This window comes from Myotis daubentonii, chromosome 1 (assembly GCF_963259705.1).
Source record: "Myotis daubentonii chromosome 1, mMyoDau2.1, whole genome shotgun sequence".
Lineage (NCBI taxonomy): Eukaryota > Metazoa > Chordata > Mammalia > Chiroptera > Vespertilionidae > Myotis > Myotis daubentonii.
This window is the reverse complement of record NC_081840.1, coordinates 56,610,190-56,629,946: the sequence shown is the minus strand read 5'-3', so window position 1 is coordinate 56,629,946 and position 19,757 is coordinate 56,610,190. Positions and strand designations below refer to the sequence as shown.

Sequence of the window (19,757 nt, the reverse complement as noted above, 5' to 3'; positions counted from 1 at the left end):
AAAAATCAAGAGTTCCTTCATATGCCATGATCTCCATCTAATCTTCCTTATACAGGTCCACATTTCCTAACTCCTTGACTGTTTGTGTTCTTTTGTTTATTTTTTATTGATTTCAGAGAGGAAGGGCAGGGAGAGATAGAAACATCAGTGATGAGAGAGAATCACTGCCTGCCTGCCTCCTGCACACCCCACACTGAGGATCAAGCCTGGACATATGCCTTGACCGGGAATCGAACCGTGATCTCCTGGTTCATAGGTCAATGCTCAACCACTGAGCCACACTGGCTGGGCGACTATTTGAAAGTAACATTCCCTCCACTTAAAATGGTCTCCTTCCTACCTTTTCCCCAACCCATGCCTACACCAACCTATCTCCTAAAGCCACTTGTAAGACTACTCTGATATTTCATTCATCCCATTTATCCCCCCAAGTTGAGTAACTCATTTCTCTAGATTTCCTGGAACTTTATTTCTACCTCTTAAGAAATGTAATACTTTCTACCTGAATTAAATTTTCTGCACATATAATAAACATACTATTATATATCTTTTCAGAATGTAAGCTTCTTGTCTCATCCATCTTTCTATCTCTGACAATATTGTACTAGTGTGTTTTATACATGACATGGGTAAGACTCACAATCTGCAAACATTTAATGTTACCTTAAACACAAAGCCTTCACAAAGATAAAAGTTAATTGCTAGAATCTCATTAATACACATTAAATTAAAACAAAATTTAAGACTGCAATAATTCTTTCTGTATATAAAAATAGCCAAAATATAAAAGGATCAACTTCACAAAATACACTGAAAAAACATTAACATTTAATGAGACAAAAACTGCAAATTAAATCAGTAGAAATTAAGTAAATCAATTTATTTTTCTGTATATTTCACAAGTATAATTTTGGAAGGGCTACTTGACAAATTTCAGCATTAACTGCCAACTCTACAGACATGTTCAACAAAAAAGGCATTCACTCTTGGCCCTTTTAGTACAAAGTGTCCTACTGCATCACAAATAAGAGATGTGGTAACAGATTTGAGGCTATATTAAAAGAATTAGATATTTCCTTTCAAATGCTATTTAGTTGAAAAATAATACAAACACACATTAATGGTTATCATCACCACCAGTGACTCGCAGAATAAAACATATAGGCCTACCTACTTAAATGACCAAAACTATTAAAATCAGTGTTTTTACTCTTATTTTAACAATACCAGAATGAGATCTTAATTTTACAAGGTGTGGTGGGGAAGACTGGCAGTGTATACTGAGTTGAGAGCTGGGATGGTGGCTCAAATTGGTCATTATTCAGATTAAGATAGTGTTTTAGAACATTAAAAATGTGTCCTTAATTGTAACCTATTGGGAACAATAGTAAAGATTGGTAATTCAAGCCCTAAATACCATTTAATGAAAGCCGTCAGGGCTTAAATAAGTCAGGATGGGGGATGCAGTAAAATGAGGTGAAAAAGGAAAAAGAGTGGACATGTTTTTGGACAATGGGGGACGTGAAAAGGCCACCAGAGAAACTGTTTTAGTCGCCACTCAGATGTGTTCTTCCTATAGGCTTCCTTGCTCCTGGCTCACCAAACACCAAGTTTAGAACACAATTTAAGTTGAGATTACATTTCAACTTTGATAAAGCATCACTAATTTGGACTAAGAATACATCTGATTTAGTAAAAAGTATCAGTTATATTCAGAGGTATGGTTTTGTTACATCAAGTAAAAAGAGTGACTAATTCCCACTGTTGAAGTAAAACAAGTAGAGGCCTTACCAGGTCAGCAGCACAAAAGGGTTGACTAACTAGTAAACAGACTGCAAATATGCTCCTTCTAGTTCATCAAAAACAATCCAACAAGCATTACTACTATTCCAAATGCCAAGAACGGTAATTATTTTAGTCAGCTGTAGCTTTCAAAACTGGCATGTTTCTCAAAACTATACTATCAAGTAGGAGCTACTAGACATGAAACAGGTAATTTATTTCAGATGCTATCCAAGACTTTCATGAAGTATTTATCTTCACTTTACTTCAGCATTCATCTAAAATAATAAAAGGGCAATGCGCTAATTAGACCAGATGTCCTTCCAGACAAAGCCCCAGTGATGGGGGCAGAGGTGGCTGCAGGGGCCAAGCCCCTTGCACGAATTTTGTGCATCAGGCTTCTAGTTTATAATAAACAGGACAATTAAAAGTAGCCATCTCTCAAACCACAACTCTGCAATCATAGAAATGGATGACTATGTTTGAGCTCATCTAGTCAAAATCTTCATTCTAGCAGTGGTGAAATGATCTGCAAATGTCAGCAAACCGAGCAGAGGTGAACCAAAAACAGAAAGCGAAAACCTCTCCATCCCAAGCACCAATAACGGAGGCTAAGCAATTATACCTACAAATCCTTAATGACAGGCCTTTCCCAATGGAAAATCCTGAGATTTTAAGCACTGTGACTTTACAGAAGGCAGGTTGGTTTAATGAGGAAATTTTTAATAAAAAGACAATCAACAATATTTTATTTTGGGCACTTATTCAGTATTTCACAGATCCTCAAGTTTTGAGGTAGGTTAAATATCAGCTTTGTATTTTACAAACTAAAACTCAAGCAGACGTTACATCACTTGTCACAAATCACAGCAGGAGTCCTATCATGGTCAAGAATAATACGGTTTCTCTGATCTTTCAGATTCATTTCTGATGCATAGATTTAATGGTGATAGCTTGCACATATGCATTTTAAAAAACTAGATATTGCAGAATTTCTACTTTGGAGTATTTTGTAATTTTTTTTTAAACATGGAACGCTTCATGAATTTGCTTGTCATCCTTACACAGGGACCATGATAACGTCTATTTTTCCAATTTTAGTGTATGTGTGCCAAAGTCAGCACTATTTTGTAATTCTTAAATTGATCCTGCAATAATTATAGGTATTGTGGAATACCCTACTTGTTCCCATTTCCTAAAATTACAAATGAACACATTACTGATTTTGTTCACTTCTGCTTTTTGGGGTGGGTAGAGCACAAAGATAATCAGTGAGCTTTCCTCAGAGCGTTAGGCTGTCTTTAAGTGCAGGTGCCATACTCAAAGCACCATCTATGATGATTTAGGTGCCTGAACCCAAAAGAAGGGAGGCCCTGTGCAAGTCAAGGATGAAGAGAAAAATAGTATCATCTGATTACTGATCCTCTTCACACCAGAACATTACGACGACTTATGGGAAGAGTTCCTGTAAGAGCAGTAAATTTGTCCTAATAAAGTCTGTTGAAGTTCTTAGATAAAAACACAAGTAAAAATAAATTGATATTTTATTAAAGTGACATCTATAGAAGCAAGACATCTAAATATTTTAGTATGACTATGTTCCACCTATCATGTACATTAATCGTCACAAGCTTAATTCACTTAGCTCATCAGAATTCCTTAAAATTATTTACCAGAGTTCAGCTCATCCTGACATAGGTTCTCGGGCCAGTCTTCTCAAGAACTTGTTTCATTATCAAGTTCCTTTTACCGAAACTGTCAAATACTAATAATATAGGAATAACAATGGCTAACTAAAATGTAAGGAAAACATCATTATAAAATCCAGCATTCAGCAGAGCAAGTTTCAAGAGTAAGGATATAGACATTATGCTTCCGAACAGACTGACCAGCACAGCCCAATATTTGAGTCAAAGAAGCAAGAAAAAAAAGGAGGGAGGGGCCACAGGAGGCAGAGCTTTGAAGCCTTTTATTTTAGTGTCCCCAAAACTGACTGTGGAAGTAAAAGGTTTCTACATTTAAAAGTTTATATAAATTACATGAGTTGCAATTTCCCTAAAAGAGAAAATGAAATGTTCTGCATAGGACAAAAGATATGCCTAAGCAACATATCATATTTGCACAAGGCCACTGAATGTCATGGATATTAGTAACAAATGAAAAAGCTTAAGTCTATGGCAGACGGAGCAAAGATGTCAGTTTGGTATTCTATAAGCCCAGGATTGTAAACTACTCTTACTATACAAAAGCTCTAATGACATACAGAGTTTTGTGTAGGAACTTTTGTGCTTCTGGTTGGCACATCATCTACTTTCTAATATATGAAATTAATACAGACATTTGTGAGAGGTTGTGCAAAACTATTGTATTTACAAAAATGGCACAAAAGTGAATTCAACAGTCGATGCACATGCATACTTCATTCATATCTTTAACAACAAAAGGTATTCTAACTATAGAACTGAAGAAGAATATTAGCTTCAACGGCAGTTGTTAAGCACTAGCGTCACATAAGTTACACCAGAATGGGCAAATATTGCCCAAGTAAACTTCTATTGTTAAAGCTGAAACAGGTTTAAGGCCATTCAAGTCCAAGCACAGAAATACAAATCTTTTGGAGCCCCATCTATTTGTGTTTGAAATATGTGACTTTTCGTCCAACTTGTGGTCTTAAACTTCTGTTTATAAAATCCAAAAGGAAGATACCAAAGAAATCAATACAATAGAGGTTAATTAAATAAGAGCAACCTACAAAGCTATAATTAGGATGAATTAAAGAAAGCCAAACCATTAAAATTGTAAAACTTGCTTGGTAGTTGTTAGGACCTCCCTACACTAGCAGTTAGGTAATATATACAATTATTTTCAAGTAGATTACTTTATGCTGCTCTAACATGTTCTCTTCATCAGTGCACTGTTAAACTAATCAAAACCTCTTACATGTACGTATCTTCCCTTATAATAGTAGCACACACTACCACTACCTGCAAAGCTGTCACTCTCAAATGACTTTGTGAGTGGAAGGAAATAAAGAGCGGGGAGTGACAGAAAAACAATGGGAATTAGAAGGTGCATGCAGTTCAGCTCTTTTAATCAGCCAGCCAGCTTGCTCGCAACCAGGGACGGTTTCCGCTGAGGAAGATCCTGTGGAGTGGGAATGTGGTCACCAGTGACCTCTGTCTTATCCGGGGCTGCGGCAGGAAGTTGCTTGTTCTTCATCTTTGCTTTAGCCATGTTGTAATCTCCAGAATCAAAATATTTCTGCTACAAGAAAAACAAATTTCAGAGAATTTAAAAGCTTTCATATGCAATGACACTGGTGTAAGATGTGACTCTATATTGCCAGTATAAGTTATTCTAACAAAATCTAGGCAAAAACAAAAATTAGATGAAGTAGCTATCTCTCTGTCAGCCACAAGTCAGCCAACGGATAAGTTAGGCAAGAACCCTTTCTTCAGGCTTACTTATATCATTCTAGTTTCAGTATAGAAGCCTCAGGATTGACATCAGCTTCCTCATCAATCCACCCAGGAAGGAACAGTCCTGGACTTAAAGAGTGAAATGAAAGCCTTTCATTTACTAGTGGAAAAAGCAGGCTCATTTCATCCAAATAAAAGGTATTTTAAGCCTTTGGATATTATGTAGAAATCACCTTGAAAACAGGTAAAAGTTAAAAACAACAACACAAAGACTCAATGAGGAGAAGAATAAATACCAGCATCTGGATGGTGGCTGCTTTTGAAGAAAAGGGAGAAAGGTGATATGCAAACACATGTGGTAGGTTTAAGTATAGCTACATTTTCTTTCTTGCAAAGATAAAGCTTATGTAACTATGGCAAGACATAAACCTGTTAAATCTGCGTGGTGAGTATATGGGTTCTCCTGTATTATTATATTATCTTAACCTTTCTACATGCTCGAAATAATTTATAGCTAAAAGTGATAAAAGAATCCTAGATTCTTAATTCTTATCATAGGATGAATAGACTAAAACATTGCGGAAAAAACCATCATACACACACACAGAGCTATACATACACGCAGATACCCATGTCACAAACCCTATCGGCACACTGAGGTTACAGAGCTGAAGTATTTGGAGACTAGACAAAAGAACTTACCCCTTTCTGCAATCGTTTCCTTAAGAAGTCGGAACCACCAGGCTTTTGTCCCAGGTGAGGATACCTTGCTTTTAATTTTGCTTCTTCAGCTTTCTCTGGATTAGTCACTTTATCTTCCATTTCCTAAAAATGTTAAATTACTTCTTTATTACAATTCAGTTATTTAAAATAACCCACCTTTCAATACTTGGATTCTGACTTTAGTTGTCTAATGCCAAATAATGCAGCATCTGACTAAAAAATGAAACACAGAAGCTTTTAAAACATCTCTATCTTCTTTCCCCAATGATCCATGTGATAGCTCTATTATAGCTGTGTGATGCGTGTGCAACACCCCACACAGTAGATAAAAATATCAAGGTAACTCAGCTCTGAAGTCTTGCTTGCCATTCCTTGTTAGTCATGTATAATACATTTATAGTTAAGTTACCTTCTATGGAATTCATCAACTCTTTGCCTATATATGGAAAATCATCTTAATACTGTTAAAATACACAAGATATTTTTGATCACCTATTTATCCAAAACCCTGAATGATTGGAAGCTCCTGAGATTCTTTAATACAAATTAACAGCAGCTTAGTTACCAGCACATTTTTTCCTGAATAACTCATTACAGAAGACTGTGACATTTGTAACAGAGAGAAACATCATCTTCATCAGTCTTCATATATGTATATATTATTACCTATTATGCCCCATAATTAATGACCCCATTCACACTAAACATTCCATTCTTTCATGTATGAAAATGTGTTTTCTGACCAATGACTGTCAATATCTTAAGGCTATTCACTTTTTTTGTTGTTAATCTTCACACAAGGACATATTTTTTGATTTTTACTAGTAGAGTGGAAGGGAGGGAAGTAGGGGGGGGAGGGAGAAAGGGGGTATTAATGTGAAAGAGACACATCTATTGGTTGCTTCCCACAAGTGCCCTGACTGGGGCAGGGATTGAACCTGCAACCCAGGTATGTGCCCTTGACCAGGAATCGAACACAGAACTCTTCAGTGTGCAGAACAATGCTCTAACCACTGAGCAACTGGCCAGGGCAAGGCTATTCATTTTTAACACCAGCCCTGATATAGTCTAGTTTCTTCCCAAAAGCCACCCTATCCTATATAATAAAGAGCTAATATGCAAATGGTCATCATGCCCTTGTGTTGGGGCCCGGGGACCTGAGGCCGCACCCCCCCCCCAACTCGGGCACTGGCCCGGGGGACCAGAGGCTGTGCCCCCTGCCCTGCGGGTCTTGATGGGGGTGGGGCTGGCTGGGTCTGGGTCTCCCACGATTTCGAGGAGCACGCGGGTGGGTGGGGACTTGACTCTGGGTCCCGCAGCACACCCCAGACTCTGACAGGAGAGAGATTTTCTTATACATTTTACTAATTTTCTTTCATTTCTGACACTTCTATTATAGAGAAAGGCCAAATAGCAATATTAAAATATTTCCTCTAATTCCCTTTTAATGTGCATGAGTCTCATGCACCAGGCCACCAGCATTTTATAAAGAAGCAGTGTTCATTGTTTTATGGCAAGAAGTGTGGAAGAATGAATGAATCGAGAAAAACAGAACTACCCTGATAAGGCAGGCGGGGGCAATGGCAAGGTGCACTTTCTAGCTAATGTACTCTACATACCAGCTCAGCAAAATGACACACCTCTGCATATCCCAATTCTTCCAGGTTATTTATGAACAGTCAAAAAGCAGGAAGGTTAAATCCATAAATGTCAAGCCTACTGTTCTTGTATAACAAGTAAATAATTTATCAATCTAGGAAGTGAAGAAAAAACTTTGTACCAATTTCCTCAAAATTATATTCATACATGTTTTATAATCAGCTTTATTCACCTTAAATAGCATCAATATCTCCTTCATCTTGAACAGCTTCATGTGTTGTTACATCTTCTCAATTTTAGTCTTAGAGGATTTTGAGAAAAAAGCAGCTGTTGTCAAATACACTTGTTCTATGGGGTTTCCTGTATGTATATGCTCCCTTCTGCTTCAAGTGTTTACTTTCCTCCTTTTATGCTGCAGTTTCATACATCTATTTTGATTTTTATTCTCTTTAAAGTGGTCATATCATTCACTCACTTGATGCACACAAAATTCAACTAGGTGGACTCAGCCAGAGATAAGACTCTAAAATGAGCCCTAACTGGTTTGGCTCAGTGGATAGAGCGTCGGCCTGCAGATTGAAGGGTCCCAGGTTCGATTCTAGTCAAGGGCATGTACCTTGGTTGTGGGCACATCCCCAGTAGGGGGTGTGCAGAAGGCGGCTGATCAATGTTTCTCTCTCATTGATGTTTCTAACTCTCCCTCCTCTCCCTTCCTCTCTGTAAAAAATCAATAACATATATTTTTTTTAAAAAAAGAGAGATTCTAAAGAGCATCAGTGACTCTGCCAGTCATTCCATTCAAGAAGGCTATACCCCAGGCCCGGCCAGTGTGGCTCGGTGGTTGAGCACCAACCTATGAACCAGGAGGTCAAAATTCGATTCCCAGGTTGCAGGCTCCATCCCTAATTGGGGGCGTGCAGTAGGCAGCCAATCAATGATTCTCTCTCATCATTAATGATTCTCTCTCTCTCTTTCCCTCTCCTTTCCTCTCTGAAAACATTTTTTTAAAGGGTATGCCTCAGAGAGTTGGTGTGAGGTGTGTGATGCATTCCTATGATCTCAATCCCTGAGTGTCTTTCAGAATGCAAGCATATCTATGTACTTATCAATCTAGTGTTGAAAAACTTAGCCTCTACAACACAAGCCTACTCCTCAGTTGGCAATCACCTGAAGAATCAGCCCAGCCATCTGTTCAAACACCAGACAACAAGTGAATACCTGACCTACTGAGAACTGATGGGAAAGTTTCCAATATGATCATGACTTTGTTGGGATTTTTCAAGGGGGGTTTTAGTTATATGCGATTTTGCCTTATTACTAACTTTATTTTTTTAATTATATTTTATTGTTTAAAGTATTACACATAGTAGTACATATATCCCCCATTGACCTTCCCCCAGCCTCCCCTACCCTGTCACATGCCCTCATCCCACCCCTACTAACTTTAAATTTAAGATTGCCAGCTCAATGTAGGAGGTGGGCTGGGTCCCTGCAGTTTCTTCTCAGTGTTTCAGCATTCGCTCAGGCCCCAGGGTATTAGCAGTGTTACAATTCAGACGTGGAACTGGGAGGAAGGACCTACACTTGAGGTCACTGTAAAATTGTTTTTTAAATTGGTGGACATTAAATTTGGATGTGGGCTGGAAAGGACGCCAACCTGATTACAGTCTTTCAGAACTTTAAAATTCAAGCTTTCAAATGTGTTAACTGAGTCCCACATTTCCACGGAAACCATCCAGCTTTCTTGGGCCTAGGAAATAAACACTCTCTGCTTCTTCCTTTGATTTGAATATCGGTTCTCTATATCTAAGATTTCTGGCATAGGGGCAGCAACATTCCCTAAATTGCAGTGTTTCTTCAGGATTTCCCCATTTTATATAAGGAGGAAAAATTGGACACCATATGCCATCTTATCTGGCATTCCCTAACTTTCTCAATAAGGAATACATTTACATATAATAGTAAGCATGCTCAATTCAATTAAAATAATATACTCTAGAAGAATGTTTTGGGCAAAACCACAACTACAGCTGAAAAGAAAATTTAGGTTGAGAATGGATTTTCTTGAACTTTCTTGCCAAATACGTAACAATGGCAAGTCCCTGCCAGATGAAAATTCGTAGCTGGATTCATGATTTGAGCTGCATTTAATACCAAAGGGAGAAGAGATGACCAAACATAGTAAATTACATTTTTAAACATAGTAAATACTATCGATACTTTTCATGAATCATAAGCAAACATTCTTAATGTTCTGCAGATGTAGACAGTTCTAGGACCTCACTGATAAGCAAATTCAAATGCCTGGCTGAACGCTCAACAATACTCCAACACAGCTACACATTTGCTGTAGCGTGAAGTATAAATAACATGGCAGGGAGGTCCTTTGGCATTCAGCCCAGTTACCCTTCTCTAAAAACTCCCCTGAATCTCTACAGTCAGAAGCCTGAAATGACATTTCCCCAACTGCATTCTTATTAGGTTCTGTCAGTGGTACCTACACCAGATTAAAAAGCAAGCAAGCAAGAATCTATTCTGTTCCTGGTGATGCCACTAACAATGTAGCAGGAGCTCTTGTAGGGGCCATGGAGCAGATAACTGAGGCTATTGTGGCAGTTCCATGAGAGTGGGTATGGAGGACATTGGGCTCACACAATGGTGCTCACTCCTGCAGGGTCAGCAGCTTTCCCACACCACTGGAACCATTGCTCTTCTATCCCTTCTAATAATTTGTAAACTTATCCCCTAAATCACACCCCTTTCGTTTAAAATACCCAAACAGGTTTCTATCCTCCAGACAGGACACCAACAGATAAATTCAGGTAAATAAACAATTTATCCCTAGAGCCATGTTAAAAAAAAATGCAAAAGGGAACACAGAGTTTGGTGTGACAGCATGTTTCTGAACATCCTTCAAAGGAATTCCTAAACATTTATTTTTTTTAAAAAATATATTTTATTGAATATATTATTGAATATATTGAATAAATATATTGAATATATTTATTGAATAAAAAAAATAAAATTACGGAGAGGAAGGGAGAGGGGTAGTTAGAAACATCGATGAGAGAGAAACATCGATGAGAGAGAAACATCGATCAGCTGCCTCCTGCACACCCCCAACTGGGGATGTGCCCACAACCAAGGTACATGCCCTTTACTAGAATCAAACCTGGGACCCTGCAGTCTGCAGGCCGACGCTCTATCCTCTAAGCCAAACTGGTTAGGGCTAAACATTTAATTTTTAAAAAATTGATTTTTAGAGCCTGGCCGTAGTGGCTCAGTGGCTAACCGTCAACCTATGAACCAGGAGGTCACAGTTCGATTCCCAGTCGGGCACATGCCCAGGTTGCGCGCTTGATCCTAATTGATGTTTCTATTTCTCTCTCCCTCTCCCTTCCTTTCTGAAATAAATTTTAAAAATATATTTTAATTGATTTTTAGTGCGAGGGGGAGAGGTACTAGAGGGGGAATAGAGGGGGAATTTGCTTACCAGAGGTACTAGAGGGAGGGAGTGGGGGAGAGAAAGAGAAACATTGATAGGTTCTGCAACCTGGGTATGTGCCCTGACTAAGAATGGAACCTATGACCCTTGGGTGCACAGAATGGCGCTCCAACCAACTGAGCCACACCAACCAGGACTATTTCTGAACATTTATTTCAGCTAGAATAAAAATAAATCTCTAAAAAGACTTGAGATATAGAAGAGCAAACAAAGAAATAGGTATGTGCATGTATACTGACAAACTAGTAACTTTTCTACTTTTCCCCCCAGCTTTATTAACATACTTTTCTAATTTTAAAGCCTTAATACGTATGGTTACAAACAAACAATAATACTATTTAACAGCACAGGATTTTTAGAGTTTAAGTATTGTTTAGAAAAGAATTGATGATATTAATTTAAGGATCTGTTTAGTTAAGGAGGCATGATAAAATTTCAAAGGGAACCATTTAAATAACAGAAACAAAGTATATAACTTCTAGTGGGGGTAAAATGAAAGAAAGATCAATCAATGGGGGGGGGTGCTTTGAGGGGGGAGAAGAAGGGCAAGAAAAGAGGGGGAAAAAAGCAGGAACAAAAAAAAAGTACAATAGGAGAAATAAAACCCAATATGTAAATAAGCACAATAAACATAAACTGTCCACTTAAATTTAGCAACTGGATTAAAATAAAACCTTGCCACTTTCTGAGTACAAAAAGAAATCTATAGCCCTAGCCGGTTTGGCTAAGTGGATAGAGCATCAGCCTGCAGACAGAAGGGTCCCTTAGATTCAGGTCAAGGGTACATGCCTTGGTTGTGCGCTAGATCCCCAGTAGGGGGTGTGTAGGAGGCAGCCAATCAATGACTCTCTCTCATCATTGATGTTTCTCTCTCTCTCTCACTCTCCATTCCTCTCTGAAATAAATAAAAATATATTTAAAAAAACAACAAATCTATATACATAAGTGAGATCACAGTTGAAAGTAAACATGGGAAAATAAAAAAAAAACACATGGCAAATGTTAACCAAAATAGAGCCAGCACACCTATATTAAGATCAGATAACACAGATTTTGAGAGAAAAAGCATTATTAGGAGACAGAAGATTTAAATATTCATGTCTCTAAAAGAAGCCTCAAAATATATAAAGCAAAATTTGACAGAATACAGGGAGCAAGTGAAAAGTCAATCAGTATAGGTTTCAATGTATCTTCTTCAATTATTTACAGGTAAAAAAGACAAAGCTTTCAAGATACCTGATATTAATTCTCTACCCAACAACTGAAATGCATTTTCTTCTCAAGCACAAATGAAAAACTGACTACGAACTAGACCATAAAGTAAGTCTTAACCATTTTGATCCAGACCACCATCTATGATTGCAATTCATTAGGTTAAAAGTCAATAATAAAAATTTGTTTATACCCCTGTCATTTCGAAATTAGAACCCATTCCTAAATAATTACTGGTTTAAAAAGGAATCATGGGAATTAAAAAAAATACTTGGAACTCACTAATAAAAAAATCTACATGTAACGTATCTGTGGGATACAAGTGTCCCTTAAAGGGCTTATATTAGAGGGAAAAACAAAACTCAGTGAGCTATATGCACCTAACTTAAGAAATCAGACAAAGAACGGAACTGAAAGAGAATAGGAGAAAATAAAAAGCAGAAATTAATGAAACAGAAAACAAAGATACAATAGAGAGGTTCAACAAAGAGGGGAAATGACATGCTTAATCAAGAAGTATTTTTTAAAATTCAAATCTGGTTTTGAAATTTTATTCTCCAAGAAGCCTTTGTGTTATGCAGCAATTTTACTACTTTTTAGTAATAGGTGCTGGAAAGTGAGTGGATTTAGCTGACCTTTGAGGGGGAGGAAGAAGGAGTAGTACCATTAGGATTCTGGGACTTTTGACTAGGCACAAACTGAGAAAGCAGAAATTCAGGATATCCTAACAGATATGCTTATGAAGTACAAAAAATAATTTAAAACCGTATTTTAAACTACAGTTATCCTCTTGACAAGTACCTCTGCCCCCAAATAATCTTCACTGTATACTCTATACTAGAACAGGGCCTAACATTTGCTAATGGTAGGCACTTGCATTTTTGTGAACTAGTCTATTGAAATACATTAGCTATCCTTTTGGTAAATAGGTGGGGTATAAGTTATAAATATATGCATATAAAAGGACATTCAATAACTAAGGATTATTTTGTAGTCTGACATGGGCTGATATTAAGTCTGAATGACTGATACCATTGTTCAGCCTTCAGCAGAAAAGTTACTCAATAAAAATCTAGCCACTCTAAGCAAATTCTCCTCTATCTGCCAAGCAATATAATTCACTGATGCACTGATTAGTGAATAAATAGAAAAGATTAATGAAAGCAACAAATCCTTTAGGATATTGTCAGAAAGGTACCAATACTGTCAACCTCTCTGGAAAAATACTGTAGTCATCCTAAGTCCTTGCTGCTTGCCTGCCACTTAAAGGGTATTCAACAAATACAACGATGTACACTCGAACTGTTTCAATAAAGCTAAGGAACTTTCTATCTAAACACCTGATAGCTTTAGCACATTGGGCTCTGAATTGAAAACACTTTTTTTTTAATTAAATCTTTATTGTTCAGATTATTACAGTTGTTCCTCTTTTTTCCCCCCCATAGCTCCCCTAGTCCCAGTTCCCACCCCACCCTCCACCCCCCTCCCACCCCACTGTCCTCATCCATAGGTGCACGATTTTTGTCCAGTCTCTTCCCGCATCTCCCACACCCCTTTCTCCCCCGAGAATAGTCAGTCCACTCCCTTTCTATGCCCCTGATTCTACTATATTCACCAGTTTATTCTGTTCATCAGATTATTTATTCACTTGATTTTTAGATTCACTTGATAGATGTGTATTTGTTGTTCATAATTTGTATCTTTACCTTTTTCTTCTTCTTCCTCTTCTCAAAGGATACCTTTCAGCATTTCATATAATACTGGTTTGGTGGTGATGAACTCCTTTAGCTTTTCCTTATCTGTGAAGCTCTTTATCTGACCTTCAATTCTGAATGATAGCTTTGCTGGGTAAAGTAATATTGGTTGTAGGTTCTTGGCATTCATCACTTTGAATATTTCTTGCCACTCCCTCTGGCCTGCAAAGTTTCTGTTGAGAAATCAGCTGACAGTCATATGGGTATTCCTTGTAGGTAACTGTGTTTCTTTCTCTTGCTGCTTTTAAGATTCTCTCTTTGTCTTTTGCTCTTGGCATTTTAATTATGATGTGTCTTGGTGTGGTCCTCTTTGGATTCCTTTTTTTGGGGGTTCTCTGTGCTTCCTGGACTTGTCTCTTTCTTTCACCAGGTAGGGGAAGTTTTCTGTCATTATTTCTTCAAATAGGTTTTCAATATCTTGCTCTCTCTCATCTTCTGGCACCCCTGTAATTCTGATGTTGGTATGCTTGAAGCTGTCCCAGAGGCTCCTTACACTATCTTCGCATTTTTGGATTCTTTTTTCATTTTGCTTTTCCAGTTGGGTGTTTTTTGCTTCTTCGCATTTCAAATCGTTGACTTGATTCTTGCGCTCCTCTGGTCTGCTGTTGGGAGTCTGTATAATATTCTTTATGTCAGTCAGTGTATGCTTAATTTCTAGTTGGTTCTTTATCACAACATCGAGGGTCTCATTAGATTTCTTGCAGATCTCATTAAGTTTATCAGCAGTTTCTAGAAGATTATTGAAAGACCTTAAAAGTGTGGTTCTGAACTCAATATCCTCCATCGACATTTGTGTCCTGTTTCTTTGTCTCCACATTTTTTATGCTTTCTTGGTGCACCCCCTAGTGGTCTTTGTGCGCAGTCTTGTTGTAGTTAAGCCTTGATTGTTGTAGGAAATACTGGGGGTGATTTGACCTCCAGGCCAACTGGCTGTGAGAATCAGCTGTGTCTGCAGTGGGAGAACTTTTGTCCCCTGGGGAGGTGCTAACCTAGCCCTTGCCTGAGGCTATCCGGCAAATGGCTCTGTGCAGGGCTTGGGCGGGGCGGGTCCCAGGGGATCAACCGTGCGGGTGGAGCGAGCAGTTATGGCTGCTCTCAGTCCCATTCCCAGAGGCTCTGCCTCTCAGAGTCCCAGCAACCGCTGCAAGCCTCGGAGAGAAAGCTGCCCTCGAGTTCCAGACAGTCCCGCTTCTCCTGTTTGAGTCTGGGTCCCTAGAGATTCGCCCAGAACTGGAGCTCAGAGCCTGAGACTCCCTCCTGATTGAAACAGACAACCGCGCCCTCCGTGCGCACCTCCGCACCTTTGTATTTTCCGCACTGCGCCTCCTCTGAGTCTCGGTATGCTGTTCTCTTTCCTTCTAGTTGGAGAATTTCCCCTCAGCCAGCCTTCCTGTGGTTCTGGGTGATGTCCGTTCCGTCCTTAGTTGTATTTTTGAAGTGGTTGTGCGAAGCAGCAATCTCCGGTGTTTACCTGTGCCACCATCTTGGTTCCTCTCTATTTTATTATTTTTTAATAGACTTTTATTGATTTCAGAGAGGAAGGGAGAAGGAGAGAGATAGAAACATCAATGATGAGAGAGAATCATCCATTGGCTGCCTCCTGCACATCCCACACTGGGAATCGAGTATGCAACCCAGGCACGTGCCCTTGACTGGAATCGAACCTGGGACCCTTCAGTCTGCAGGCCATCCCTCTATCCACTGAGCCAACAATGATTCTCTCTCATTATTAATGTTTCTATCTCTCTCTCCCTCTCCCTTCCTCTCTGAAATCAATAAAAGTCTATTTTTTAAAAAAATAATTGCATCTAGAGAGTAAGGAAGAGGCAGAAAGGCATCAATGTGAGAGAGAAATATCGACTGGTTTCCTCTCATACACATCCCAACTGGGTATGGAACCCTCAACCTGAGTATGTGCCCTGCCTGGGCACAGCTATAAAAATTTATTTTTTATTATAGTTGACATACATTATATTATATTCATTTCAGGTGTACAACATACAGATTCAACATTTATATACCTTACAAAGTGATCACCACACTAAACCTAGTAACCATCTGTCACTGTACATAGTTATTACAATATTATTGACTCTATTCCCTGTGCTGTACATTACATCCCTGTGGCTTATTTTATAACACCCCTCCCCCTTTTCATTAAGACTTAAGTAGGTCTAAGCTAATATTTTTATATTGCCATGGTCTATTCCTCTCTCTTTTTTCTTTTTTTATTAATCCTTACCTGAGGACATTTTCCCACCGATTTTTAGAGAGAGTGGAAAGGAAGGGGGCAAGACAGAGAGAAACATCAATGTGAGACACATGCATTGGTTGCCACTCACAAGCGAGGACTGGGGATTGAGTCTACAACCTAGGTATGTGCCCTTGACCAGATTGGAACCCGGGACTCTTCTGTCTGCAGGCCGATGTTCTATCCACTGAGCCAAACCGGCTAGGGTTCTCTCTACTGCCCCCGCCCCCTTTTTTAACTATAGTGCTAGCATTTCCATTTGTATTAGAGTAATACTTTGGCAATAGTTTCAACTGAAAAGTTCTGAGAAAAATTCATTCAACATTTTCTGAACAATGTCAGGTACTATGCTAGGTGACAAGAGAGAAAAGACAAATAAGAAGGTCCCTGCCCTGGACAGTGTGGCCCAGTTGGTTGGACTGTCGTCCCATACACCAAAAGGTGAAGGGTTTGATTCCCAGTCAGGCACATGCCCAGTTGTGGGTTCGATACCCCATGATGCATACGGCAACGATCAATGTCTCTCTCTCTTCCTCTATAACTAACTAACTAAAGGTCCCTGAGCTCAAGATACTCTCAATGAAAACACAATTATGTATTTAAGTCTCCACATACCTCCTCACCCCCATGACCAAAGAGCATGTCTGTCTGAGCTTAGTGGTATTCAAAGTGGCGATCACGGATAATAAGTCCATGAGGCCTCTGCTAAAACTTGTTTAATGTTTTGTTTCCACGTCGGTGATAATCTGAGAGATTATCCACAAGCATATTCTGGGGCCTCTAAATTGCCGTCTCATACCTAAGGAGAGCTATGTGACTTCCTTCTCTGGGCCTTCATTTATGACCACAGACTCAGCAGTATTACTCCTATTGTCCAAGATGAGAAAAGAACAGAGTTGAATTACAACTTAAATAATGTACCTATGACTCTACAGTTAAATAACCACACAACTTACTTGTTATGAGGAGAACTGAGTCATGATATGGTCTTGGAAGTGTTAACTTGCCACACTCAAAAAGCTCCTGAACTTTAACAATTGCTACCATATTCTCGATACATTGGAAATTCTCACCAAAACTCCATGTGACTCTGAAATAACAGACTGGTTTTGTTTGTATTTAATTTTCGTTTTAGAGTGGTATAAAAGATATGTATTTGAACTTCTTTTTATGCTTGAGTATATTTAATATTCCAATAAGAAATAGTTCTGTTGATTTTTTTTCTCTTAAAAAGGGTACTCAGACTACTCAGGTAGAGAAATAGTGATCTAGCTCTTACTCCATGCAGTACTCATCTCTTTGCCTTAATTTTTCAGAGGCTAAAGTACCACGAAATTATAAAGGTATTTTAGTGGAACACTTTGACTTTAATTGAAAGGTCAATTGGGTACACAGACAATAATCCAATGTTTTAGGTCATCTAACTATTCTTCCAAACAGAAAAAAACAGGTGACTTGGCCCATAGGAACACAGAAGTGACTCTGCACATTTTCCTCATGTTTAGGAATGGTATCCATGTTACAGGCACTCAACATCTACAGCCAATTCTTAATTCAAGGGACATTATATTACTAACACTCTTTGGTATTAATGACAACAAGCCTACAACCAAAGGACCTGAAACAACTTTTTAATGTAGACACTCATGAAGAGAAGATATTGAAGATATCCTTAACATTGCTGAAACATAGGATTAGGCTGTTCCAACTTAAAGCATTTATACTGGAGAAATCAGCACTTTACACTCTGGCAACATACTAGCAAATCTCAAAAGAAAATGACAAGCGTACTAATGTACATCAGACAAGCCTGTAAAAATTTTACTCTTTAACCTATATATTTTTTTGCCCCCAAAGTCCTTTTTTTTTTTTTACAAAGTGAGAAATATCCAACAGTTTCATTGGAATATTTCCAAATAATGCAGTAATTTGGACTATTATTTATGCTATAGGTGTTTTGTTTTGCTCCAGTTACTTTACAAGTAATGTTACAACAGAACCATCCAACTCAGAAAAAGTTAACGTAGTTAAGAACACGTGGAATGGGTTTAGATGCCCCTTACAAAGTCCAAGGGTTAAAACAAGTCCTATTTATGAGAATGCAGATTGAATTTTTTTTAAAGAAAATGATGGTAACGCTTCATGAACAATTTAGGAAACAACTTATCATGGACATCTGTAGACCAGCCCCAAGTACCCAGGAGGGCAGGGCAGCAGAATTATGGCGGGAGGGGCAAGCACTAGCCTAGATAAAATCTAGAGCCTGTATATTCGTCATGTGGATCATAAGGATCCATGGCATACTTCCCTACATAACAAAGATATTACAAGTGAGTTTACAAAATATTCCTATGTTCCCATGAAAAACCTTATCAACTAAATTGGTAAATTTTAATTCCTAGTCGATGACCATGTGCAATGATCACCGGCTCGCGTTTGTGAACACATACGGCGTTCCACACCGTAAGTTACCCGTTCTCTGACCCTGCAAACTACCGTATGGAGCAAGCCCCAGTGTTCACTTTACAGCCTCGGAGACTGACGCCCAACGAGTGGAATCACTGACCAAGAAAGACTCCGTGGCCACCAGGGGCTGGCCCTGAAATTCCACCCGTGGCCGCCCAAACCGGCGCCGCCTCGGGCATGGACAGCGCGCAGGCTACACAGCAGGGCAGCCGTTCTCCAAGGGCAACACGAAACTTCCGAGGCCAGGGGAAGCCACGGGAAATGTGGGTTCCACACCTCGGAACCGAGCCTGGGCTCTGCCTATTGAGGAAAGGCGTGGCGAACGTTCAAACTCCCGGCACGTTGGCGCTCAGGACCCGACCTGCCGCGGGCAGTGGATCAGGGAGTGTCCCGCCTTCGCGGCCCAGGCGCCTCGGCACAGCCCGCTGCGCCCCCGGCCCCCGGCCCCGGGCACTCACCTTCTGCTCCTCCGCGGAGGCTGCCTCGGGGACTTCCGCGGACATACTGCTCTCTCTGCAGACGAGACGCCGGGAAAAGATGCAATTACCGGTGGCCGAGGCCGCCGGCCGCCGCAGGCCCGCCCGCCCCGCTCTCCGAGCGCCCGCCCGGCCGCCTCCGCCTCCGCCCGCGAAAGTGGCCGGCACCTTATGACGACACAGAGCGGCGGGCGCTCGGCGACCCCCTCCCGAGCCCCGCGCCCGCCACCGCCCGCGCCCGCCGCGCCCCAGCCCACCTGGCCCCGCCGCTCGGCTCGCGATGCCCGAGCACTTCCTCTCCCCGTTCAAGGGTCGCGGCTCGCGCCTCGCTCACATCCGTCTGCCCGGTGCTTTCTGGGACTTGGAGTTTGTAGGTGGAGCCGACTCTCCCCGCCTTTCCGGGCCTATTTCCACCTCCCTAGCCCCACCCGGTCCCTTCTCCTCTTCGCTCTGGGCCCTGCAGCGTGCAGCCATGCAGCCGTGCAGCCGTGCAGCCGGGCAGCCGCGCAGCCGCGCAGCCGTGCAGCCGTGCAGCCATGCAGGTTTCCTTCGGGGCGCCCGGGCCTCGGT

General features: G+C 40.1%; 1 protein-coding gene and 1 pseudogene across 10 annotated transcripts; both read right to left on the bottom strand.

The window, feature by feature from the left end:
* Positions 1-855: 855 nt before the first annotated feature.
* Positions 856-19,570, bottom strand: ARPP19 (cAMP regulated phosphoprotein 19). Of its 10 annotated transcripts, none has more exons than XM_059701026.1 (6): positions 19,445-19,524; positions 19,170-19,224; positions 17,202-17,335; positions 7,756-7,824; positions 5,904-6,026; positions 856-5,046 (listed from the first exon to the last, which is right to left on the bottom strand). In XM_059701026.1, the coding sequence occupies exons 4-6, from the start codon at positions 7,795-7,797 to the stop codon at positions 4,876-4,878; spliced, it is 336 nt and encodes a 111-aa protein (XP_059557009.1). In that variant the 5' UTR covers positions 7,798-7,824; positions 17,202-17,335; positions 19,170-19,224; positions 19,445-19,524; the 3' UTR covers positions 856-4,875. The 10 variants fall into 10 exon arrangements, with proteins under 10 accessions (XP_059557009.1, XP_059557020.1, XP_059556991.1 ...); XM_059701037.1 differs by having other exon boundaries at positions 17,202-17,348; positions 19,445-19,503; XM_059701008.1 differs by lacking the exon at positions 17,202-17,335 and having other exon boundaries at positions 19,445-19,539.
* LOC132224277 (U6 spliceosomal RNA) lies at positions 2,806-2,906 on the bottom strand (annotated as a pseudogene).
* Positions 19,571-19,757: the final 187 nt, after the last annotated feature.

Excerpts from the sequence above, each read along its gene's own strand:
- ARPP19 (XM_059700991.1), bottom strand. The coding sequence starts at position 19,214 with ATGTCCGCGGAAGTCCCCGAGGCAGCCTCCGCGGAGGAGCAGAAG. Across the intron at positions 6,027-19,169 it reads CCTCCGCGGAGGAGCAGAAG|GAAATGGAAGATAAAGTGAC; the intron begins GTGAGTGCCCGG and ends TAACATTTTTAG. Across the intron at positions 5,047-5,903 it reads GGAAACGATTGCAGAAAGGG|CAGAAATATTTTGATTCTGG; the intron begins GTAAGTTCTTTT and ends TTTTTCTTGTAG.